This window comes from Atheta coriaria, unplaced genomic scaffold (genome assembly GCF_025399875.1).
Source record: "Atheta coriaria isolate IRGN ID8LTWV9N9 unplaced genomic scaffold, Caltech_Dcor_3.1 hic_scaffold_9_pilon, whole genome shotgun sequence".
In the NCBI taxonomy this organism is placed as follows: domain Eukaryota; kingdom Metazoa; phylum Arthropoda; class Insecta; order Coleoptera; family Staphylinidae; genus Dalotia; species Dalotia coriaria.
Window position 1 is genome coordinate 11250629 of NW_027045451.1, and position 27192 is coordinate 11277820.

The 27192-nt window shown below is 37.8% G+C and overlaps 1 protein-coding gene across 1 annotated transcript in view; it reads right to left on the reverse strand.

The window, feature by feature from the left end:
- Positions 1-27192, reverse strand: part of LOC135798387 (serine-rich adhesin for platelets) — a 67700-nt gene that overhangs the window by 25196 nt on the left and 15312 nt on the right. The window contains exons 2-3 of the mRNA XM_065311227.1: positions 24198-24257; positions 533-803 (exon numbers count right to left, since the gene is read on the reverse strand). Of these exons, the coding sequence (XP_065167299.1) occupies positions 533-803; positions 24198-24215 (289 nt within the window). The 5' untranslated portion in view covers positions 24216-24257. The remainder of the gene's footprint in view (positions 1-532; positions 804-24197; positions 24258-27192) is intronic.

Below are 27192 nucleotides of genomic sequence, written 5' to 3' on the forward strand. Positions count from 1 at the left end.
TTTCACGCAAAAACTACTTAACCGATCATCATGAAAATTTGTACACATATTCTTAGTGGTCCCCGAATGGTTATAGGCTACTTTTTATTTAATAAAAAAAAATATTTTTTAAATAAAATAAAGAAATTGTTTAGCCAATAATACCTCTGCATCTGGCTATTTGACTACTTTAACGCCATCTAGCATTCCAGCAATGAAGCTCAAACCTAAGTACTATAGTACCATCACACTGTATTATCACACTGTATTACCGACAGCTACGTCAACATCAAATCCAATTGACTACACTATGGAGACTGTACACTATACTTCCATAGACTATACTTTCAGCCATTTAAAACTTCCCGCCATTCTACTTCATTGTTACTTCTTCTGTGACTTCAAACGCGTACGGAAGCAACTTCAATATCTTAGATATTCGCGAGCGAAGCCGCGGGTTAAAGCTAGTATGCAATATATCTGTATTGCAAGTAGAATAAGTTGCCTAACTTCATTGATTTCATTACTAGAGAATAATATGTTTTTCATTTACCTGCAGCTGGTAGACTATTATTCGACCCAGTGCCGAGTAGAACATCAATGCTTCCATCCGAAAGAATGTCCGTGTCCTGATATGATATGGAAAAAGTGGCGTCGTCCTGCAGCCGCGCGAGCATCGCCGCCAAACTGCCGCGATCCAAGTCGTCCGGCTCCTTCAGCTGCAGGGTGACGTTGCCGTCGGCGGCGGTGCTGTACATAAACACAGCATGCCCGCCCGTGTACGGTTGCAGCGGCAGCCGTACACCCGACAATTCATGCACACCCTGCAAAAAGCAAAAACATAGATGATTATTTGTGAATTTCAAATTTTATTTCCGGCGCGCAGTGATAAATTGATGAAGGAAGGAACGGCAAACAATGATTTAGTTTTTCGAGGATTGCCTGGCATATTTCGGCAGTCGGCGGTCGTAATTCGCGAGGGAAAAAATACAAAGAAGAAAAGAGCACGGCGGAAGATGCGGAAGCACGTGTCCGCTCCCTGGCGCGCCTGCGCGCGCACCATCCATCCGCTTCCGGGCTGCTAATGGCCCTTTGTTTTCCACGCGCTTGTTGACGTCAGCATTGTGCTGCTGCCGCCTCCCACTCCCACATCGCAAGCCTTCCACCAGCGCTTCGCGTTCATTCATCGCTGCATACTATTCCGAATGCTGAGGAAACATCAATTACGCCCCACCGTCGAACCGAAAACTTTCGCCCTTGCGAAATTTCCACCCGAAGTTGTAACGTTAAATTCACACACATCTCGACGCGGCGAATTAACTTTTACTCGAGCATCGAGCATTTCGTGACTATTGTAAAATCGTCCTAGTCAATTTCGGAGCGAGATATTGTTCAAGCCTGCTTAATACTTTTACATAATTGCAGCGCAACATTTAGACGTGCCGGTAGAGCGCGCGCAGAGCCATAACAATGGTGGATGCTGCCGGAAAAGCGCGAAGCAAAGAAAAAGGGAAAAGAGAAGAAGAAAAAAAACTGCGCGTCGAGCCTAAAGTTGCCAACGTCGGCGGCATGCATGTCGGGCGAATGAATAGGAAAACTGCGAACAAGTGAGAAAAGTTAATGGTCACTGGGAAATTTATGAACCAAAAACTTAGTAAAACTTTTCCGTCGAGGGTTCTTATTTTCGACAATAAAAGGCACCCCGTTACTATTCAAAACTACGGCCCGCTGTCGTACATTAGCGCAAACACAGCGTTATTTATGCTTCACAACAACAAATTACCCGCGCGGGGCCCAAATTACTTTTTAACCAGCATTGTTTCGTACTTTTTTCCAATCGTCGCTGCGATTGAATATCGAAAAGTGTTCAAGTACTCCGATTAATGACAAATCAATACGTGTACACATAACTACAAATTACACTTGACTTGATGATTGTTGTTTTTTCCACTCAATTCCACAAAAAATCAACTTAATTTCCAAAAATAACAAATTTCACATTTTTAATTGGTTGCTGAGTAGGCCATTAGTAAATTTTACATAATTAAAACTTAAATATAGACAAAAATGCATTCCACAATATTTAAAATTCAAATTAAAATGTGGAGTTTGTTTTTATGATGCACTCTCATTAATAATAATGCATTAGTTATTACGCAGAGACGAGGAAAAGTAGAAAATGTAAATACGCCGGTTTGTATAAACTGCTAGCACAAATAGTAATAATAATAATAAAAAAAGCTGAAACTTAACTGAAAATATGAAAACGCAGGATCACCAACAACGGCAACGTAACGAGTTTATAACACATGATGAATGTGAATGTAATAGCTTTTTCAGTTATATTTGCCGCGTTGTCAACGAGAAAAATTAATATACGAATGGCATTTACTTCCCGTGTCTCGTGTATGCGATCATCAAATATTCAACAAGATATTTATTATTTACTTCTTCAATGACACATACGTTTTGAGTCAAAATGAAACAATGTAAAATGTCATATTTTTATATTTAAGAGCTTTTTGTTCAAAGTGTATATTGGGTTGCATTTTCAAAAATTTGGTTTTGTGTGTTTGTAACGCTTTCACGCCTAAACCAGTGAAGATATTTTGATAAATTTAGGTATAGATATATTTTAGATCATGGAGGAAAACATAGGCTACCTTTTGTTGCAAAACTTTAACTTAAAGGATGTAAAATCATCAATGGAAATTGTTACGGAGTTTTATTGATAGTTTTTGTTATAGAATCAAACCCCAGATGGCGCTAGACGGTGATATTTGCATTTCTGATTACTTTGAAACAAAATTATGGTTTTTCTTAGCAAAGTAGGATAATACTAAGTCGGAAAAGAAGTTAATTAGTTAAAACACTTTTTTTATTTTTTACGAATAAAAAACAATGAATTACAAACAACTATCTGTGTAAAATTGATTTTTACTTTTGTTGTGAAATGATGAATTTTTGACCGTCGCTAGGGTCTCTTTGAAACCAGCTTTTAACATACAATATTCTATTAAATTTTATCTCATAAATAAATCATTAAAGCAGCGTCCTTTTATAAATATTTCTTATATACTCATACATACACGAAAACAAGAGTAGGTAAAGTTTGTCGAGTGCGCGAGTGCAACATTTTATAAATTTTAATATTTAAGAGCAAAGTATGACACTTTTTAATCTGGGCAAGAAATATTATGTGCTGGGGCGGCTCTAGGATTTGCACAACGTCGACAGGAGACTTGGGGACTCGGCGAACTTTACGCAAGCCCACCGCCACCGCTACCGCCGCCTCCCTCGCCCTCGCCCGCCGCCTATATAGATATATGAACTCGCTCTCCGAAGGAGAGAAACTTTTTAAAGCGAAAAAGGGGGCGAAACTAAAAATAACAGTTTCATTATTTGCATTACGGAATATGGCAGAAGTTTTTGACTGCTTAATAAAACTTGGGGCGGCGCGCCACTCCGAAATTGTAAGCCTCTCTCGTGTATAGGGCAAAAAAAGTAAAATACACATCAGTAAAACATTGAGATATGAGAAATGAACAGAATGAAGATGCAATATTCTTGGGAATATTACAATTTTCTACGAATAAAGATTTATTGCCATTTTCCACAAAGAGAATGTAATTTAAACTTGAGTAGCTTTTAGAATCATAAGCATTACACAAATTGTTATACCATTTTTATAAACATTTTTTTGTTGCAGAAACTTGCAAATCATTTTACACACCCTTCAAGTTATATTTTTGCAACCAAAAGTAGCTGATGTTATTTTCCAAGGTCTAAAATATCTCCAAACCAAATTTTATCAAAATGGGTTCAGTAGATTTTGTGTAGCAACGTCACAAACATACATACAAAAATTACGTTAGTATGACATTGTATAAATTGATTTTAAGACACCAGATGATATTGCTAGTGTAGCAAAAATGTCATTTATGTTATAGGTTATGTTTAAACTTAATACTCGATTAAATAACAATACAATACGAGTACAATTGTGATTTACTCCCATAGCACGAGAAAACAAAAAAAGAAGTCAATAATCATATCAAAAATGTTGAATTGTCTAATCTCAAATCGCGAGCCGACTGCGCCAAGAAATAATCCCGGCTTCGATTCAATACAATAAAGATGGATATAGATGTGTGCCGCGTCCAAGTGGGTCCTTTGTTTTTCCGACAATGCCGCCGAGGCAGATGCGATCAATGCGTTATAGGTTAGAGATAAAAAGCGTATTATATTCCTTTGTGCTGCCTTCCAGTTCCCGCGCGTGTGTTTTTCTTCGGCTTCGGCTTAGTTTATGGTTGCCATGGTCATCGAGAGTACGTTGTCGAATTGAAGCGTGGAAAATAAACGATGCGATCTGGAAGTTATGTAGCAGAAGAGCGCGCACACGCTACCGTTCGACGCACACGCGCACCAAAAAAAAAAAAAAACGCGGCGAACGTACAAAAGTAAAAACCCGAACCAAGAACAAGCGACGCACGGATAATTTCTTTGTCTCTGATTATACGTCTACGAGCGGGTGGGTGAATTGGTGGGTGAGAAGAGGGATGAGGCGGGAAGAAAATGCTTTTATTGACAGATATTGATTGTGTCAGGTGGGATTGAATCAATAAAAGTGTAATTTTTGAGTTTTAAATGCGTTTTATGGATATAATTTGTCGTAAAATGCATATTTTATCATCCATTAATAATCCCTCCAAGATTCGTAGCTATTCAATAATAATTATTAATTATTAATTAAATTTGACCTGATTTTAATAATTTTTTGTTTTTTTTTTTCAAATTTCTTCTACATTTTAATTTATTTTTTGTTTGAAACTTAATTTTCATTTTTTCATTTAATTTTTTTTTCATTTTTTTATTGTGACATAACCTATAATACTAATAACATTTTTTGCTAAACTAGCAACGCCATCTAGCGACTAAAAGTCAATTTATATATTACATCATCATAAAATAATATTTGTAGATTACCTTGAACTAAAATCATGTTTTTACCTCGCATTTCAACGCAAAAAATTGATTTTCAATAAAAATATACAAAAAAACAACTTAATAATCGATTATCTGCCACTAAACCTGATTTAAATTATATAGTAAGATATTATCTAAGTAATAACAGTCCTTGACTTGTTCTTCCAGGTATTTCTAATCTGATGAACTTGTAACAAAGCAAGAATATTAAACTTGACAAGTTGCTCGCTTAAAAATTTGCATTTTGCGCTAAATAAAAATAATTTAAAAAAAACAACTTCAATGTCCACTACAGCGATTATCATGTCATGCAACTTCCATGCCGCTTGTTGGTATTACCAAGCAAATTATTCAATCATTTTGACAATCAATTAGCATCCACAACAGAAGATTCAACTAAAAGGTAAAAAATGTAAATATTATGATGCCCACTAAACGAATGTAAACAAAGATTATATAAATTCTCGAATGACCTACAGATTTATATATGTTACCCGCAAATTGCATGTCATAACAGAATATGATTCATAATCAACGTACATGTGCTAAGCGCGCATAAAAACCCAAACATGACAAAACAACGCGCGTGTTTTGTACTTGGGAAGTTTCTCACTTGGTAAATTTATGCGCGATGCGAATTAGCATTCCGTTGGTTAACATCCAGCGAGATAGACAATTCCTTGAATTCAAGTTCTCTGTTAAATGCAACATAAACAATAACAACATAAAGAAATATAACGAAGTTGTTAAATGTAAATTATGCCGGCGGGTTTGTGTGTTCAAAGTTTATGGGTAATTTCACGCTGATCGTATGCAAAATGACGCATGGGAAGACAAAAACAATGAAGTCTTAAATTGAATTTATTATTTATTATTATTTATTGTTGTGGGCTTATCAGAAGTTATATATTACAAAGAAAAATTCTGGGAATTCAAAATATTGATTGATTTTTTTTTTCTTCGACGAAATTTTGAATATTTATTGAGTATTGTGCAAATATTAGAGAGTTTGAGGACAAGGTATTTTGGCGATTTTAATGTCAAATAATATTGGTAATGCGGGATATGAATATTTTTCGTTTTAGTTTACATTGTTGAGTTTGCTCACTCCCACCAACTCTACTCAACTATTCGCGGCTGCGCGGGTATATAAATGTAATTATCGCGGTGCTACCAAACATTGAACTAAACTAGCTCGTTGGTAAAAGTTCAAAATAATCACCAGTCACACAAAAATCATCAAAATGTAAGTAAAAACATTTTTTAAAAATTTTTCTTTAAAATAATTTTTTTCTGCTTTAAATTTTAGGAAAGTAGCAATTATTTTCGCTATTTGCTTGACTTATGTCATCGCAAAACCAACTTTGGAAACATGCAAATGTTGGGATGCATACACCCCGAAGGCAGACCCCAGCGGTAAAGTAATGTGCCATGGAAAAATGGTCTTTGCGGTCAAACCATGCAACCTCCCAGAAGCACCCAAATGTATTTGTGAGAAAGAAACGCCCACGTCGATCATGACCGACAACGAAGGCACCTGGTGCACCATCTCCCAGAAAGGAAATATCATCAAGAAATGGAAGTGTGAGAATGAAGACGCCTGGGCAGCACACAAAATCAAACAAGACGAATACGACGCACAAGCGAAAGCTGAGAAGCAATAAAAAATAATTTTTTACATTAAAAAAGAACAAAATTCAACGTTTTTGATTAGAAATAAATAATTTTATCATATTTTTTAGTGATTTTATTATTGATGACAAAAATATTTATTTTTTTATTGTATAATAGTTGAAAGGTCAGATAATCCTCGGTTTTTTATCATAAAACGCGTAACTAGGTCACCGTTGGTGGCTCCCTACGTTTTGTAATTAGATTCGGTACATCGAATACACACTAAATTGGTCTTTATCGGCGCGTCGGCTTCGGATTTAATTACGTAGCGATTAAAAAAGAAGCGCGCGAAAACAGAGCGATAAATTCCGAAATCTTCGAGCTTAGAACTCCCACCGCCCGCGCGCACAATTCCAATTATGCGTTCTTTAATTGGGCCGCATTAATTACGACGCAGCAAGTTTCCGACCAGGTGATAAGGAGAAATTACGCCCGTTTAATTGCCGGCCTCGAGTGTGCCAACTATACGCGCTGCGATGAAGAAGTTACACTCGAAAGTGCCGGATGAGTCCCGGAGAAAGAAGAAATGGGTTTTAATCCTCTTCCGGGTAAAGACGACGCGGACTAATGTATCTCACGGATTAACTTTTCAATTTGAAATTTATTTACTGCCAGCGCGCTAATCTCGCGCGCACAAAGAAAACATTTTCGAAAGTAAATCCAACTCGTTTGAGGTTGATGACTTTTTCCGATAACCTAATATTTTTATTCAAATGCGGTCTTGAACTTAACCGCATGGTCACGATGAGCATCAACAATTAAAGACAGCGTAACTGTAAATAAAGCCATAATGAGTTCGTGTCAAGAGAGACATGCTGCTGCTGCGAGACGCGACATTCTTGCGCTCGCTGTCTCTTCTTCTTCTTCTTGGCTGCATGCGCGAAGTTCATCGAATGCCATTTCAGCTAGTTTAACGCGACGCTGCATCCGACGACAGTTTAGCGACAAACGTCGTTACATAAACATTGTTATCGTACAATTCAAAGCAATTCTCATCAAACATTTAATTAAATAAAAGTAAAATAAAATTAGTTTAGATAAAAATACAAATAAAAAATCATGTAAGTATTGTTTTTATTTATTTATTTACGTTGTAAAATTTATATCTGAACCCTTTCAGGCGTGGTTGTGGTTTATTTACGTTGATGCTGGCGAGCGTGACGGCGCTAGCAGTGTCGGGGGCGGTGATAAAGCGCTGTGCGTGTTGGGAGGGCTACAAACCGGAAATCATCCAGGGCGCGCTGCAGTGCCAAGGCGTGCAAGTGGAGCACACGATGGGTTGTGACGTGCTGCCGCCGCCGAGGTGCGCCTGCACCGGCCACAACGGCATCCTCAAGGACCGCTCGGGCACCTGGTGCACGATTTATCTGCAGGGCGTTGAGGTGAAGCGCTGGAGGTGTGAAAATCGCTCCGAGTGGGATCATTTCTTCAATAAACTTCAACACCAACAGGATCTCGAGGATCAAAAACGACCGAAACCAAGACCGTAAATTTTATTTATTTAAAATTTTTGTTTTAATATATTTTTTATATTTTTTTCTGGATGTTGAATTATTGAGTTGACTTTGATGAAATTGTATTGCGCTTTTTCGATGTTTTGAAAGGACTAAACTGTCCCCAAGCGTAGAACGTAATACATCTTAATAAATGCGACTCGGAGAGTAACTACTTTAAGATATCCCTGGAGGACCTAATCCTTTCCATCATTACGCCCGCCGTGCACGCGCGTTGTATCAAAATGGACGTTTCGGGAAGATTTAGATGTTTCGATACACGTAAAAAGAAAACCAATCGGACACAACCCTTGAAATATACGTCTTTCGACTTTAACTTGCTTTTAAAACGCTCAAAAATAAAAAAGAAAAATTTAAAAAAGAAAAAACTTGTTTTTGTTTTATTCTTCTGTCAAGACTACTAGGCCGTTTATTGATCGCAGCAGGTGCGTACAATATATGGCTTTGTGTCTGTATGTGTGTTTGGTTGTCTCAGCACACATTTTTCACATTCTTTATGCCATCTCAGAACGCGCGCGATTCTAATTAAATCTGCGCCGGCGAAAAGAAGGGTGGCGGACGTGGGCGCGCGGAAGTCGATAATGCGCCGTTAAAAAGCAAACTTTATAATTAGGTTGTTAGGCCGACCTTCGCCACCCTTCGCTTGTGGCGGGATCGGCGTAATAATAAATTCGCATTGGGCGTCTGCCAGTTTCCAAACTTTGCGCCGCGCCGCTCAAGGCTTGCTTGTTTGCATATTTCGTCTAGTTTTGCGCAACGTGTATGTGTGTCTGTGTTTTCAGGGTCTGAATTTCCGCCATGCCGCGAGACCACTGCTAATTAAGTTGATAAAACATATTAAGTCATCAATACTTTAAGAAAGAGTTTCGGAGCCATATTTTGAGTAAAATTTGAGAAAATTTGCATTTTTTTTTGCAAATCGAAGATTTTTTGAAAAATTTGATTCCAATTTTTTACAACAAGTTATTTTGCTGTTATAGATACCAAAAATAGCAAAAATATTTTTTTAAGGAAATAGTTGTCAAAATTTTCGAAAAAAAACTTTTGCGTAAAAAAAAATAAAAAAAACACTTTAAAACTACAAAAAAAAAATTTAAATTTAAAAGATTAATGTATCAGAGGTGTTTTTAAAAATCTTCAAATTTTCATGTAAATAATTCCAAAACTGAGTAATTTTAGTATAAATTTAGCATTATCAAAATATTGCAAGAGTAATACGCAGATGACAACACAATAAATATTTATTTAATGAGAAAATAATTGCCATATAATGAATATTCATCGCAGTGTGAATAAAAACAATGCCCACACATCGGATGGCTAATTTATTTCACGTTCGATAAATAAGTCGCGCGTACGGTCCTTTGTTTTGATACGCTCGCATTGTATAACTACGCAGCCCGTATAAATAACTGATAAATTTATCCAGCATTATCCAAATTACAGCTACTTCAATATTGACACAATAAACAATATAAATAAATATATTGTGCGTTTGACAGTTGATAAATTCGTAATAAAGCATAGTGTTATGCCTTCCCATCCACCCATCCACCCGGAAATGGATAATTTTTCATTGGGTTTTGATATAGTCTGGCGGCAAGTAAGTTTATTGGATCACGGGAAAAACTTTCGTTTTTCATCAGGCGGCATGTCGCAGACAGTTGCGCTGCGTGCACAGTTGGAACTTTCGTCGACAAAAAGCTCGCACGCTGACACCCACACGGCGCGTCCGTAGATAAATCCCCGTTTTCTTGATGCCGATGCGAAGGAAGAGCGACGTGATGTCGCAAGCTGCAAGCCGGAAACCTAGCCGCGCGTGTTTTAATTAATTTCGTTTGTCGACTGTGCCGCCGCATGCAGCTCAGGAATATCGCATTCATAAAATTAAATGAAACGTTACGAGGAAAAACGCAATACCAACACACGCGGAGAGATAAAATAACACACAAAAAAAGCGCGGCCGTGCCAAAAGATTCGGAAGACTCGGAGTATTTATTATCGGCGAAAACGCGCGACGCGCGAAAAACTTTTGCAGCGCACCAACTCCCAGAAGGGTAAACGAACGCCAAACGCATGGATTCTCAACTTTTACGGGATAATTTACGATGGCTTGCTGCTTTTAAGCGGCGTTTCGTTTAATTAGGTCATATTTGCCAAGTTTTTATCGCCCGAGGGCCGCTAAACTTTTGGATATTTCGTTAAACTTATATTTTGTGGACAGAAAATGATAATTGACTTTGTTTCGTGAAAGTGCATATGTTAAAATAGGTTAATTTATTGACCTAGAGCCACAATTAGTCTTAGTGGCCCGGTATTTTGGGGAAAACAAAAAAAAACTCTTTTAATTTTATTGAAAATAAATTAAATATGTTGTAACCGTTTATTTTTTTGGGTTATTTTAATTTTTACGTTTTTGTCGCCCTCGGGCAGTAATTATGACCCTAGGGCTGTAAAAAACTTTGTTACATTAATATGAACTTTTATTCTGCGCTTTAAAACTAAAAACATATTTTTTTAGTTTACAGTTAAAAAAATAGATAAATTTATTTACCTAGGGCCACAATTTCATTTAGAGGCCCGCTCAAGGTTCATTTTGTAGACAAAACACAATTACCTTATTTTAAGTCCTAATAAACAAATACAATTTTTTCATCTTAAAGGACCAAAACTTTTGAAATTAAATTAATTCTTATGTTTTACCGCCCTAGGGCCGTAAATTAACCAAAATTGTTTACGGAAATATTTTCAAAGAAAAAAAATTATCTTCCATATAGGAATAAATATATAATAATAATAATATAAAAAAAATTAAAGCCCTAGGGCGGTAAAAGTACTCCAATGCATAGGTTAATCAAATTCAACTACTTTACTTCCAATTAGGTCGTACATCTGAATTCACTGTCCTATAACTATAATTTTTTAACAGCCTGCTTTAAAGCTGTTTTATTCTCGTAATAAATATTTTAAGTGCACCTCATTATATAACCCGAAATGCAAATTATTGCACATTGATGGCATGTGATAATTATACACATTTTCTATGTCTGTGTGTTTGTGTGTGTGGAAATTGGTCGGAATGCGGGCTCTTTGTACGGAATGCCGGTGTCGCGATGCCGCGCCGCTACGAAAGACAATGCCAAAAATTTATTTTTAAAATGACGTTTTGAATAAATTACCGGCGTCGCAACACACACACACACACACAAGCGTGCAGATAAATATAAATATATAGTGCGGATTGTGTGCTCAAAGTCGTTATGTAAATGTATGCAAGTTGGCAAGGAGTTTTCGTGGAGGACTCATCCGAATGGCGTTATTTATGCTTTGAAAATATGATACACACGCTCGAAATGTGTTATTGTTTTTTCAAGCGCAGGCAAAGTACAAAAACACTTTAATTAACAATATAAATTTGCCAATTTGTAATTGTCACCTGTTTGGCGAAGACTCACAGAGTCAGAGAGAATTTTAAAATTTTTATTGTTGTAAAAACCGGTTAACCGGTATTTTGAATGTATTTATAGGTTAAAATATGTTACAAAAGTGCCAACACACTTTAATTAACAATATAAATTTGCCAATTTGTAATTGTCCCTTGTTTGGGAAAAATTATTTAATTTTTTTGTTGAGGAAAATCGGTTAACCGGTATTTTGAATGTATTTATAGGTTATAATATGTTACAAAATTGCAAACACACTTTAATTAACAATATAAACATTCCAATTTGTAATTGTCATCTGATTGACAATGAGTCATTTCTAGAATACCGGGTAACCGGTTATTTGAATGTGTGTTTAGGTTAATATTGGTCCGTGAATAATTTGGCGGAATATTTGTCTAATTCGTCCGTCTAATCCGATTTAATTAGTGTTTGTAGATTTGTTGTAGCTGGATTAATTACATTGCAATGGCTGTGATTTAATGCAATATCCGCGTGTGCGAATATCTCTGACATGGCGCCGGATACGTCGGTTGTGGGGCGGCATTGTTGCAGCCCCTCTGGTTGTTCCGGTACGTCTCGCCGCCCTCCACCAGTTCCATCGCCGCGGTTGTGTTTTAATAAGCAATGAAAATAATAATTACACAAACGGCCCCGCCGGCGAAAATCAATACATAAACATGAGCGCTTGCAAAATGTTTGATCAAAGTGCGCATTTAATGAAACCGGCGAGCGTTTCCGCAATATCGCGTATTTGTCCGAAAATCAATACCTAAACGAACGTGTGCACACGTTATTAAAATATTAAATTTGAGTGCGGCGAAAAAAATTCAACAAAAAGCCCACTCGTAAGCGCAGTGTGCAGGATGTAACCCGCTTTGAATAACGATGCAGTAAAAAAAAAATTTTTTAATTTCGTTACGCATTGTGTGCATAACCTTTTATTAGCCGCTTTTTTTTGCAGTGCAATTTGCAGAATTAATTTGAAAATAAAAATGGTTGCTGTAATTGGATGAGTTCTGAGAATAGACGCATCAAAGAGATACAAACTGCGCAAAAAATGATTTTTTGCTATTTTGACCCAAAATATTACAATTAATTTAAAATCAATATGGTAATAAAATAGGGAATTAATTTCTCTTTGATATTGTATATTTGTCAATGCTGTGTGATTAATACTTTAGTAGATATTCGACTTTTATTAAAATCAGATTTGAATTTTTTGTGTCTTGAGGTTTATTTCTTATTCAATTTAATAAGAACCTGTAACATATTTTTCCTTGAAAAATACTTTATTATGATGGCAATTTATTTTTGCATTAATGTTCAAAATATTAAGTTAATTAATTTGCTGGTTTCTTTAAAAACTGCATAAATGTTAAGAATTTCATGAAAAAACCTATTTCCAGCTGAGATTGACATGGTAATATATGCAACCAAATAATCTCGAGCATTAAAACATGGTTATCACACGCGCAAAAAATATAAAAGAGAATGTCGCAGCAGAGATTGGAATGTGAATGTATGAACGCAGATAAAAAGACAAAATGAAACACATTAACCATCGGAGGCCATCCGCCTCTTGCCTACCTTCCCATCATTCAGCGCGCGCCGGATAGCAGCGCGAACCACCTCCGCCGCCCCTTTGCGCGGCGCGCTGTTTTAAGCTAGCGTAAAATATTACCTTTCGGAAATAAATTGCGTGATTCGATACTTCGCATAACCCCCAGCGCACAGCGAGGTCTTCGAGAGAATACCCATTGCATCGGCATGTGGGGGCGGCTGTGGAAGTGTGTGTAATGCGCGTGCGAGAGGCAAAGAATGGAAATAGCATCCCCCGCATCAGCGCCAACAAACACAATAGATTTCTTCTTCTCCTCGTGCGTGTGCAGACGAGTGGGTTTTTTCTTTCTTTCTTGAATTAACAATAAATAAGAAAAACGTTTCGGTCGGTAAACGGCGAAAGGGCGGCGTTGAACGCGTTTGCGAATGCAATTCGACGATAGTTCATGTGTGCCGCTGCCACAATGGCACATGGGGCGATGTGATGTGGTGTGTGGTGTTCGGTTTCCATTTCAAAAATACAACAATGTATCCGAGAATGATTCGATTAAAATCTAATACTGGTTGAGACTGTGAAGATTGGATCTGGGAGAAATTGAGAAATTGGCCATGTCTGAATACGAAACCGAATGGAAAATCGAGAATTGGAAAATTGTGTTAAAACGCCACTTTTTTTTCGGCATCTGTGTGTGTATGTGTTAATTTTTCATTTTGTTTCGCAGGCGCGGTGTGTATTTATGTGCCATTCATTTTTCACTCGTTGGTCTTACACATAAACAAAAGATTTTTGGTTTCCGGCCAGTTGTCGCTGACCAAAACTATAATAACTCATGAGAAACTAAATTATGAGCAAAAACGCAACCGCGCTCGCTATAAAAACACCATTACACTGAGACAGAAAGGAGAAAAATTGCAATTTCGCGCTTTGGTGTTCGCGCATCAAGTCATAACTCTAAAATTGCCAACCTAAACGAAAGGTTTGTCATAACAACTATGATTTGTGTAAATATTCCAGTAAAACATAAAAATATACTCTGGTTTTGACAAAAATGAGGATTATCATGGGACATGCGTTTTTGGGTAAAATTTCAACCGCAAAAGCTTTAATTCACAGCCTTTGAGTTGAAAAATCAGTATTGCTGTTTGGTTTATCCAAACTTTTGTTTTTTTTTTATATATAAAATTTTTTTTTGCGAAAAAAAAAACTTGAAAAAAACATTTTTTTTGTAAAAATCAAAATATATCCGTTTTTAAAAAAATTATTTAACAGCAAAAAGCTTTAATTCATAGCGCCTGTACTAAAAATCAATATTACTGCCAATTTTGCGCAAAAAAACTTGAAAAACCCCGTTTTTTTACTTCCTGCGTAAATTTAAAACAAGTTTTATGCGAGCCACCCATTGTTGTAAGTGCGCAACGGTGAAAATTTCATTTGTGCACGCGATGAATAATTTTGACTGATAGTTTAGCCCTCGGCGAGTTTTATTGCGCGCGTCCCAAACAGCGCCGTGCCGCCAGCACCAAAGGCTTTTGCTTCTGTCGCCCGTTTTATAAAAGCTCTCTCCGCCTGGTAATAGGGAATTAAATTATTACGCCCCGAGTGAGCAACTACAATTCCCTTTGCCCGGCGTGCTCTCGAGGAGAGGTTGCAGTTGAAACTTGGCGCAATTTCTTCGAAAACAATTAAATTGTTTTCACTCAAAGGAAACGCGCAGCGAAAAAAAGATTAAATCCATTAAATTCATTCGTGACTTATAATTTAATTGCAGATCCAAGTCGATGTCATCTGAATGAATAACATAATGTTTCCTTTCGTGGTAACGTAAGTGAACCAACACGTCCAGTGAAGGAAACACAACAACACAGAGCGCCGTCAAACACTGTTAATTATTAAAGGACGAAATCATTCAAATTCGATCCGAAGCGGAATTCAGAGTGCCGAGCGTCTTCTTCTTACTATATATATCATGGTAGTGGTAAGGAGCGAGTATTGTCAAGCCCTTCCGGGGCTTCGGGCCGTAGCAACTTAACGACAGTCCTTGCGCTCGTTAGGTATCCCCAAACGCCGGCCGCCGCTCGAAAATCGCGTGCTGGGCGGTGTGGGGCTGCGGCGGATGTCGGAATTCGGTCTAAATTTACGTAATTCGATTTGCCCTATTATGTAACAAGACACGTTCGTCGCTTCCAATGAATACACTTTGGTTGCGCCACACGCTTCGGCGGCGGGCGGCTTGATGAATTCGCAGGCATTCGTCGCGAAGGTGACGCCGCTGCGAGGGGCGGCACGAATTAAATGGAATGCTTTCAATTCGATGCCCACAATGCATTATTTGAAGTCGATTCAGGGCGAGGTGTGTAATTATTTTCAGGTAGGGAGGAGTGGGAAATGTTAAAGATTACAGGAAACTGCAACTGATTAAATATTGGGACGTTTTGGAAGTTAGAAGATTAACAAAATAAGTAATAATATTGAAATATTTTAAAAATAGAATTATTTTTATGCTAAAATGAGATTTTTGCGAAAAAAATTGATTTTTGCAAGAAAATTTGAGTTTTTTGTTAGAAATATTTTCTTTTTGCTAAAAATTTTTGTTTTTTTGGCAATAAAGCAAGTTACACTTAAACTTTTACAACTATTCAACTATAAATCATGTTTCCTCATAAAATACCAGCATATTTTAATTCCCACCAAACAAATATTCAACATTTTCGATGTTTTTGGTAAACTTTTCCGATTGCGATAGCAAAAACGCAAAAAAAGTTAACTTTCAAATTTCAAACTACTAATTAATTAATAAAGTTTCGATTACCGATAAAATTTGTAAAATTTTGTAATATACCTAGTGTTACCTTAATTTAATATGATGTAAGGCAAGATTTTATTTACTTTATCAATTTTTTTTTCCTAAAAATATTATAAATATGAAAAATTCAGTATTTTTATTGTATCATCCTTGTTACTGATTAAATTCCTAGCTAATCTTTTTGCCCGTCGTTTGTTTCGACTTTCGAGCTGAGCAGACAAGACCTTTTGTTGTGTCCGTATTCCTTATTTCATTATGTAGTTGTTTAGAATGCATCCACCAGCGCTTCTTCGTACTTTATCCATCATCCTTATCCAGCGAGTACTTTTATCTCTATGCATTGTTGCTAAATACTACTGCATCGCCAAGTTTACAAGAACTGTAAGCGTGTATCTTTCCCGTGTTCGTCTTGTACTCGCGTTCGTTTATCTCAAATTCTCACATCTCTTTGTGGACGTTGAAGACTTCTGCATATACAGTGTGTTTCCACAAAATATAAATGATTAATTAATAAGAAATGACCTAATTACTAATTTTAACAAATTGTACGTTGCGTAAATTTTTTTCCTAAATATCCCCCGAAGTGTTTTTGATGTCTCTCCATCATCTCTTTTATTTATGTTTTCGTTACAATCAGATTAAAATCATTTATCCGGAAGGGACGATGCATTAGTAGATGAACAAACATTCAGCGCTGTGAGTTGATGACACGTGCGAAAGAAACACAGCGCTCGTTGATGATAAAGAAATTGGAATGTTGGCACAAAGCATACAGCAAGAATAAATATAAAAAGAAGAAGCGCCGGAAGGCGGACGAGCGCACAAAATGGACGATATCTTAATAAAGATGTAGGATGTGCGCGAATTTTTCCGGCGAGCGTCTCGTGCAACATCAAAAACGTTCGGCCAATATTTAATTATGTTTTAGTCAGGCCCGGATCCTCTACATGATTGCGAAGGATATACAAAGGACAAATATTGAATTTATAGCGGCGCGCAGAAAAACAAAAACATTCGATATACCTTCCACACAGCGTTGAGGTTAGAGTTTACTTTTCACGAGTAAATAGAAAGAAGATGAGTGTGGACTGGAGCGCTGGTTATCGCGAAAATATTTGTGCGTTTATTGATTCGCAGTGGTGGTGATTTGGCCCTGTACCAAATGCTTTCCACCAGAAACAATGAAAACATTAAAGAAATCATAAATTGTTTTTTGGGGATGTGTTTTTTGGCGAGGGGAGTATATTTTTCATACAAGGTATTAAAAATTAAAACAAAAAAAGTAATTTGTGATGTTTTCGATAGATGGCGTTGTAGTAGCTATGATAATATAGTCTATCCTTGATGTTTGTAGTAAAACTAACCACAAAATAATATTTTCACTACCAAAATGACACTTTGAATGTTTTTAGATAAAATATCCATTAATTTTCTTTAATTTTAGAACGCATGAGTTTAAAATCTCTAAAAACAGTTTTTTGAGGTTATTTTAGTAGATATTGAGGTCGAATAGATTGTTATTTATTCACTGATGACTATTTTTTATCTAAAAGGGAATTTTGCCACCGGCCGAACCCTCATTAGTATTCAAAGAGTCACCTGTCCCGCATTAAGTACACGTGCGTAAATTCGCCTCCCAGGAAGGACGTTTATGTAATAAATATACGAAGCACGGATGTCTTTCTCGGTCGGGGCGGGCGAAACGCCATTTTCGCATTAATGTAAGACAACAGGAGGCGAAATGGCCGAAGCGGGAGCAAACAAAGCATAAACTTCAGCCATCATGGATGCTCAGGATAATTAAACAAAAACTATTAAAATTATATTAGAACTATATTTTAATGTAAACATAATCTTCTATTTTATTTTTTTTAGAATTTCTTTCTTTTTAGCTTTTTGAAAAGAAATGTATAATGATAAAAATTGCTAATAAAATCTTAAATAAATCTCGAAAATATCCATTCACGGCACTCAGCCGCCAGATATTACCCTCAACCGTACTTTGCATGCGGTGCGTACCGCCGCCGAGGATGTGTGTATAGCAACCGTGACGTTAGGTAGACTTAAGGGTAATTTATGTTGACAATGGTGCACAATGTGCTATTTAAATGAAAATATATGTGGAAATGCAGGCAAACTATGCATAGATTTTCAAGACGAGGAAGGCGCGCGCGAATTCCAACGCTTTCCACTTTTCACTCGACGCCGAGCAGCGAGAAAACCGGGCGAAGATGGCGGGGTGGAAATGGGTAGTGGTTGCTGCTGAGCTCTTGTACTCCTGTTAAACGCGCCGAAAGCCGAATCAGAGGCGCATCTGCATATCCGAGCTTAATTTCTAAACCTTGTTATCGCCTGGCCCAAAACCGAGAGCATCCAGACACCAAAAGAGACTCGTCGCTTGCAATCTCAGCGAAGGAAGTGATCAGGGAGCGTGGAAATACATGGAATTTCAATATTGATAATTCGAACACGTTTGAGGAGAGAAATTCAACAAAACGATGAATTTCGATGTGGATTTTTGGTTGTTTTGGGTCATAACTAAGGGTATTTTATCAGAAAAGTTTAAAAAGTGGTAAGGTGTAGGATAGCAAGTTGAAAGTTAGGTTGAAGTCCATTAGCACCCGTTGGATGATGTTGGGATGCATCTTTATTAACCCTAACCTCAAAACACTCTAAAGTTTATTTTTATGATGTTTTTAGTTGTACTACGGATAGAATTTTGTTATACGTGCGAAATATGACAGGAATAGTTCTAGTTATATATAGTTCCAGCAATAAATATTTGAATTGTGCTTGTTATTAATAATTAAATCGATTTGACTAATGGTTCTAAATTATATATGAATTTAATGGTATTTTAAGTTATGCAACACAAAATACGCATTTATTTAGATGTAAATTACGAGGTTAAAGCATAATTTAATAAAAAGAATATAGAACACCAATCAGAGCACACAAATCAACACTGACGTCATTTCCGTGCTCATGGCCCAATCAGAAGTGAGGAGAGTTGCCAACTATAGGCAACTCAATGTGTTTTGTTGAGTTTAAATTTTTTTTCGCAAATTTTGATCAAAAAACGTCCAAAGTATGTTATAACGTGAATCTAAAAATTCGAACATAAAATCTTTTTTCAAGTAAAACATCAATTTTTGCAAATATATATGTTATGAGAGTATTTCGGAAACAGTAATCATGTCTATTACTGCTGTTAGCCAATCACGTCAATCGCAATTCATTCAAAAGGACCGCCGCCCTGAGCATCATATAACACATTTAATAACGCGCACAACGCAATGGCGAGAGCTCCCGCCGCAATTCAGCGATACGTTAATTAGCTTCCTGCTTCCTGGTAACGAGCTGTCGTTTGTTTGAAAGGCACTTGCCGATCATGCTCGCAGATAGTCTACCTACGCAAACCAAAACGCAATTGTTCGAAGATAACGCTGCGAAGCACAACAACACCATTCAATAGCGGCGAACAACAGACGCACCAATGGGCTTTAATCAGCACAGAGGAAATGCTTAACGTTTGCAAATCCGGCCGGAAAATAGAAAATATCAAATAACGTGAATTCTATTATACGGATATTGAGTTCAAAAATGTGTGCGTTTGAAAGCATTGTAGAAACGCATTACGCGAGATTACAAAATGTGTATTTCTATAAAGATTTCCATAAAGATTTTCGCAAGTCTTTTGAAGCGTCTATGAAAATGCTACATCACAGAGAGTGCACTCGGCGCCATGTCCAAAATGATTCTTATTGAGTAAAGGTCATGGGAATACACGCCTCACGAACGGATTTGCGTATTTGCACCGAACACATCACAAACGATCTGGTGTGTAAACTCGAGCGGTATTTCGACATCGGATAAGGTACACACGGCGAGGTTCACAGCGCCAACCTGCACATGTTTGCGCAAGAGACCCTTGCGGAATCGGCCGGCCCCACGACACCCACAACCCTATAGTGCCCCGTTATCTCGCGCGCATATAAGCAGTCCTACAAGTTGTAAATCTTAGGGCTGTAGGCTAGGCACGTTGTTTATATTAATTCAAATCCTCGAGCCGCGCGAGGCGCGCAGGCCGATTGCCGAGTGACAAGAAACCCTAGGAATAGACGTGCCGGAAGATAAAGGCCCACAACGACCCATACAGTTGAATCTAGGTGGGATTAATGTGGGAACATCTGTTTTGGGGCACAATCTGTGTGAGGTAAAATCAAAATTGTCAGTTTTTACGATTTGCGAAGAATTTACAAAAAAATTTTATTTTTTTGGAAAATTTGGATAAAAATTATATTTTTAGTTGTAATTATTTACTGAAACACTTGGTATAATTATAGACGTAAATTTTAAGTTAAAAAAACGTAAAACTTGGGATTTATTGGACATAATTTGTGAAATTTAAATTAATTTGTGTAAAAATACAATCTAATTATATATGGTAGGCAACTTTCGATACACCATAGTTCAGGAAGTGACGTCAGACTTAAGTTAGTAGCTCTAAATAGTGTTTTATAAATTTTATAAATTTTTTTATTTTATTTATATTAAAATATTGAACAATTAGCATTTTTTGGCTCAAAATTCATCAAATAAATATAAAATTTTCCAAATTTACGGTATCACTCATTATATACCTCTTCCCAAACATTCCTTCACGGCTACAATAAAATTTTCCACGTTATGATGTTCTTTGAAGCAAAATATTTTGCCAAATTCAGTGTTTGAAGAACAAGAAAACCATTAGCATATAAATAATATATAAAGTAAAACTTAAGCAAGTGGGAACTTAAAAGCTGGTAAACTGCCGCTGCCGTTGCCGCCGCCGATATCTCCAATTACGACATACTAGACGCTCGCCGTGCGCACATACCACCCTCAATTGGTCCCAACCAAGCAACCTTTTAGAGGGTGTCTAATGTTACTCGCCCGGTATCAGCGCCCGCGCGGCGCAAGCCGGTAATCACAAACTGCTCTTAAGGTTGCCGCCTACGCATTTAAGAGGTTCGAATAATACATGAGCTCGCCGGTTAATACGGGAACTTTAAGCGGCTTTAAACGCAGCCAGCGAGGCGCAGGCGGTGCGTACTTCGTGTGCGCCACACTCGCAGATTTCGACAGTTATGGTTAATATAAGCGCCGCCGCCGCCGCCGCCGAATGCCGACTCCCGAACTGAACTGCATTAGCGATTCGCTGGGAGAGATAACAGCTGGGACGCCGCTGCGAAAACATCCAGCGTGTGGTGTGGTAGAGGCCGCTTTAATAAATGCGCCGCCTCGTTGTTTTTCCAAAGCTCGGGGACGGCGCGTCATAAAACAATGACATAAATTGTGTGTCGGGAGGTTTTCGCAACGCAGCACGCTGCTAAGTGTTTCTAATTATTCCGCGGGCGTTTACATCGGCTTAGCGTGCTTTCATATTTATTTTATTAACAATCATTGTTAAACGTACTTAATCTACGGGCAATAATATTTATAAGGTGATGTAAAATATTTATCTATGCATTAATCATGGAAAACAGTGTTTTGCACTGAGAAGCGTTGAAAACAATGATTTCTACTCTAGATATGTAATGAAATATTACGAATCTGGAATGGAAATAATTAAAAAGGTTTTTAATTTTTTTGATTTAGATTGCAAGAAAACACTGTTTTCTTCATGGAAGTGTTGAAAACAATGTTTTCGGCTCTAAATATGTAATGGATTATTACAACTATAGAGTGAAAAACATTATATTATGATTATTTTATGATTTTTTGTGTGATTTGTAAAAAAACACAATTTTTTTCATAGAAATGTTGGAAACAATGTTTTCCGCTCTAGATATGTAATGAGTTATTACGACCACGTGCTTAATTTACGGATAATAATATTTATAGGGTGATGCAAATGATTTTCTCAACATAAAACTTCAAAAACACTGTTTTCTGTACACCTGTGTGAAAAACAATGTTTTCTACTCTAGGCATGTAATGAACTATTACGACACTAGAGCGAAAAACATTATATAATATTTCTTTACGACCTTTACATTGAATTGCGCGGCTAATTAAATTTTATTCGTTATGATAAAACATTAAGTTGTGTACTCGAATACAATCAACATCAAAAAGTGTAGCGTAAACAGCACAGAAAGGAGAAGAAGCGCATGTTCCGGCGTACACAATGTCTAATTATAAATTTATTTTGTATTCTCTTTGCCAGCCCAGAGCGATAGACTCAGCGTGCGCACGGCGTATTTTTGTTTGCTGCGCGTTAGAACAAATGGCCGCCGGCGTATAATTTGCAATTATCTCCCCGAATTTACAATGTAATTCCAAAGAGGCCAACATACTTCACAAAATGCGCGCGGCTGCCACGATCGTAAGAAATTTATTCACTCCCACACACCACTCTTGGCAAAGTGGTGTATTTATTATTCGACTGCATAATTACTGCGTTCCGCCTGATTTATTGTGTTTGCATTCACAATTGCGTCGATTGTTTAATATTTAAAGCAGGAGTCACTTCGCTGGCGTCCAGGGGAAATATTGAAAACGTTTGTGCAGCGTGTTTGCTCTCAACAGCCGGCTCGTAGAAATATAATAAAACGTGACGGCGGCAGTGGCGGATAAAAAAATCTCCGCGTGCAGAACGAAACAAGAGGAAAAGAGATGCTAATGGCCAATGAGAAAACGTACATCTCGTGCGGCTATTATCCACGATCCTCGGCGACTAGTTGGCACAATAAAAGCGAGCGAAAACATCGAACGCCGTGGAACAAATAGAACGTGCGGCGGCGGCGGGGGCTGTAAAACACAAGGGGGTAGCGTTCGGGGGACGTGCGTTCCCCTCGGGCGCGCCGAATTTTCCTCGTAAACACATTCGCGTCATGTGAAAACGACAACAACTGCGCGCCGAGCTCGAAAAACAAGCTTTCAGACTAACGATGACACTTGACCCAAATATCAAACGCCTTCAAAACAATCTTCCAAACAAACCGATTACGTATTTTTCTGTCTTACGCGCAGAGACGGGAGTTTTTAAAGGGCAAACAACAAAAACACTAGAGGAGTGCTATTGTTTTAAAATAAGAGCCGTTATTTAATGAAATTTGAGTCAAAAGACGCAAAAATTGAATATTATGTATCAAGTGCGCTAAGTAGCACTTTAACCACGTTTAGCAACGTGCTGCTTTTGCTATTTTTCTACTTCCACTTTATTTCCACGTTTAGTTTTTGTATTTGAATTTTTTATTTAAAAACCGTAGGAAAATGCACAGGCGCAGGCTCCACCCCGTGACTAAAGAACTTTAGTCATGGCCTTGACCGTCTGTGGTTAAAATGCAAGTTTTTGTATCTCAAAATAGTTAAAAAGTAGAAAATACAAATTTTTTAAAACAAAACAAGAAATATTTTGATCATCAAATTTCCAAATGGATTTCCCCCGAATAGAAATTGATGAAAATGAACGGTATCGCTGAATAGCGCATTCGGCCGAATCCAAAATCAAGCGCACAATGCGATATATTTCAAAAGATGTCGGCCGCGCCCGCTGTGGGTTTTAAAAGGTGTCAAACAGACGCGAGGTGTTTTGTGCTTGGCGTGATCGTTACGTCTCTTTCAGCGTTTCTGCGCGCCCCGAACTTTTATCCAATTTGACATCGTTATACTCGTTACCGTCGCGCCGCGGCGAGGACAAAACCAGACAAGCCACACACGCTGAAAGTTGAACGCGCCAGGATATAAAGTGTTAATGTGCTTGTGGACTTTCTTCAGTTCCCAGCTTGTCAATAAACGCGCCGCCGCCGGCCGGCAACATATCGCACGACTATAAAGCGCACTCGATCAACGCGCGAGAGAGCAAAACCGACGCCACCGACGTCACCAGGACTTCGACAAGTCTAAGACTTGGTTTAACCCCACAAACACACCCACACACAAATCAATCGACGACTTATGTTCACATAGAAAACTTCACGGGAAATTGTGCCGTCGAATGCATCACGGAATAAAATATAAAACTAAATAATACACAATGCCGAACAAAGAGAGGAGGGAAAAAAATTTATATCGTGGAAAACATGGAAATGCCTTGGCAGACGTTGTGGAATGTTTCATTTCGGAAACGTCTCGCGACACAATATGAAAACAACGATGCATTAAAGTTGCATTCGTCAATTTGTCAAATGAAACAAAAGACTTTATTTGTGAGTATGAAAATACTCGACGATAAAAACGCTTCTTACCGCATTGACGGCTGTCATGTCCTTCGGTGCTGGTTCCGATTCAGCGGCTAAACCATCATGCTGCGAACAAAGAAACGCACAACATCAGAGACACATCACTGGATCATCAAATACACATCGACATAAAAGTGTGCGCGCGAGATGTCGCCGAAGACGTTTCACGATTTGCAAGATTTATGGAGTTAATCGTGAATATTTAACGTCAGGACGAATGCAAAGTGGCGTCATCTCAACGTCGCTCTTTCATTTTAAATCCCCGCACACTTTATGTTTGGCGTTTTATGTTTCTACTTCCGCATGCTTATAAAATTATAGTTTTTGACTAATGTGGATGCGTTTATGTCCCAAGGCGTGTATTGTAGTAGCATACACAACAAAATAAATCAGTGGCGCGCATTTTCGAATGTGTGTTATTTGTAGGACGTATTTAAGTCTTCGCGCAACACGGTTTATGGCGTTTTTATAGGGCGGCAACATCTGCCGGCAGTAAATTCTGCTATAATGTGGTTTCGTTTATATCGTCTCCCTTCGTGTTTGATCCTGGTTGTCATTTTAAGCGTCCTTATCCACCGCCAGCACTCAAACTTGCGCTCAACGTCCTAGCGATCCGACCCGCATCCAAACTTTTGCCCGCAACTTTCTAACCTTCGTCTTTTTCTTCTTGGGCTGCCTACACTTAGCAGCCGAAACGATAACAGCTTCCTAATAAATTCAAGTCTTGGGAAATAATTTTAATATTTGAGCTTCAGATGGCGCAGTTATATTTGCATATGAAACTTTTTTTGCTGGATTTATTTTTGTTACTTTCGAATTTTTTGTTCATGGCTTTTGGGACTGTTATAAGCTTTTTACAACTTCGACAGCTACATCAAATTAAAGGGCAACTCTTTCACTGTAAGATATTAAAAATTGCATTCAGATTGGGCTCTTGGTTTGTAAGATAGTAAGTATTGTGATATGTATGTTTTGACAATTTTTGAATAGTGTTACAGTTTTAAGGCACATTTAGGGCTGTTCTGACTCCTCTTAGGGCTTCAAATATATAGAAATTAAAAGATCTACTCTTCTATTATAAAATTTTGTAAGTTGCATTAAAATTGGACCATTAGTTTATTAGATACAAGGTGTTTTCTAGCATGTGTTTTTAAAATTCTTATAACATGACTAAGTTTAAGGGCACATCTAAAACTGTTCTAGCTCTTCTGGGGTATGAAAATATATATCAAACAAAAGAAAATTTCTTTCTCTATAAGATGTTAAAGACTGTTTTAAAATAGGTCCCTTAATTTACAAGATACAGGCTGTTTTTAAAATGACTAACTTGAGGGGCCGTTTTAAGGCTATTTAAAGCCTTTTAGAATATTTAAAGTTATGCTGAATTAAAGGTATGCTCTTTCGCTACAAAATGCTATGTACTGCATTACGATTGGACTTTTGCTTCGCAAGATACAGGGTATTTTCTACCACGTCTTTTTGAAATTGTCAAAATATGCATAGATTTAATGCCATTTTAAGGGCTGTTTTAAGCTTTTCAGGGAGTTTTAATGTATAGAATATAATAGGACCACTCTTCCACTATTAAATAAAGAAGTTTTCATTGCGATTGGACCTTTGGTTCCCAAGATATAGACCGTTTTTGTGAGCATGTTTATAATTTTTGCAAATCGTAGGAGTTTTTAAAACAGTTTTTAGGACAGTTCCGGTCTGTTTAAAAGGACAACATGATAACCATTTAAAAGTCTAATTAGTGAACTACAAGTCAATGCAAACATCTTTTGAATTGGACCTTTTGTTCGCAAGATATAAGCAGTTTTTAATTGCTTGTTAAGGGAATTATTCGAACAATATTGCTCTGAAATACATAGAAACCTCAGCGAAATTTACAAATTCGTGCAAAGATCGGTAAAAATATTTCAGCCTCCTCGCACATTCTGCTATCCTAATATTCAAAATCATTTCAAGCTTTTCATTTCAAGCCAAAAACGGAAGTCATGCTTTAAAATTCATCAAAAATTGACTCTTTGTATTAGGATCCCAGAATATGTGTGGAGGCTGAAATATTTCGACAGATTTTTCTACTATTTTAATAAATTTCACCACGGTTTTTAAATTATAATTTCACATGTGATATGTTTGAAATATATACTTTCAAAATGGCGTATTTTGACGCTAGTGATGATTGTAATAGTACCGGTGGGTACTTTGATTCGTGGCGTAATTTCATTTTTCAATTTGTGAGTTATGAGCCAAACGTCGAATCGCGCCTCGCGCTCGATTCTCTCCGAGAAAATGAATTACGTGTGGAATTTCACATTCGTACGGAGTGATGCCGGTGGAAAAATCGGGAGCTTTCAGGTGGCTGCTGGAACCCGTGGAGCGGTAGCGCGCGTTTCCGGACCATTAAAACGCGCCGCGCCCGTTGCCACCCTCTCGCCGGCGCGTCCTGAAGAGCATTCGGCCCTATTTTCTTACATTAACGTTCACGATTGCGCTCGACGGCGCTTTTTTTCCGCACCCAGCGCGCGCGCCCATTCTTCGCGATTCCCTTTTCCGCATCGCTTTCGTCCACTTTCCGCTTACATTTCTCACACGCCGCTCCTCCTCTCAGAGCAAACGGGCGCAATTTTTCATGTGCACATCATCATCGTCGGTCCTAATAACACCGCGCCGCGCAACGTAAGCCGAAAACTACGATCGCACAGCAATAACATTCACCCACCCATCTTAGAAAACATTCTCGCGGCGCCGCCTCCTCTGCCGCGCTTCAAAAATTAATGCGATATATAGTTACGCGAAATTGAAATTGCCCGGGCGTGTATATTGTTATTGCTCTTGTGCGCGCGCGTTATTAAATGCTTGTATCGCTTTACTTCAATTTTCTTCATGGCGCGCTTTATCGCCACGGCAGCAGCGGACAACATATTCCGTATACACATGGCGAATTACTGAAACGCGTACCGAATGCTTACATAGGATGAAAGCGTAATAACAATGT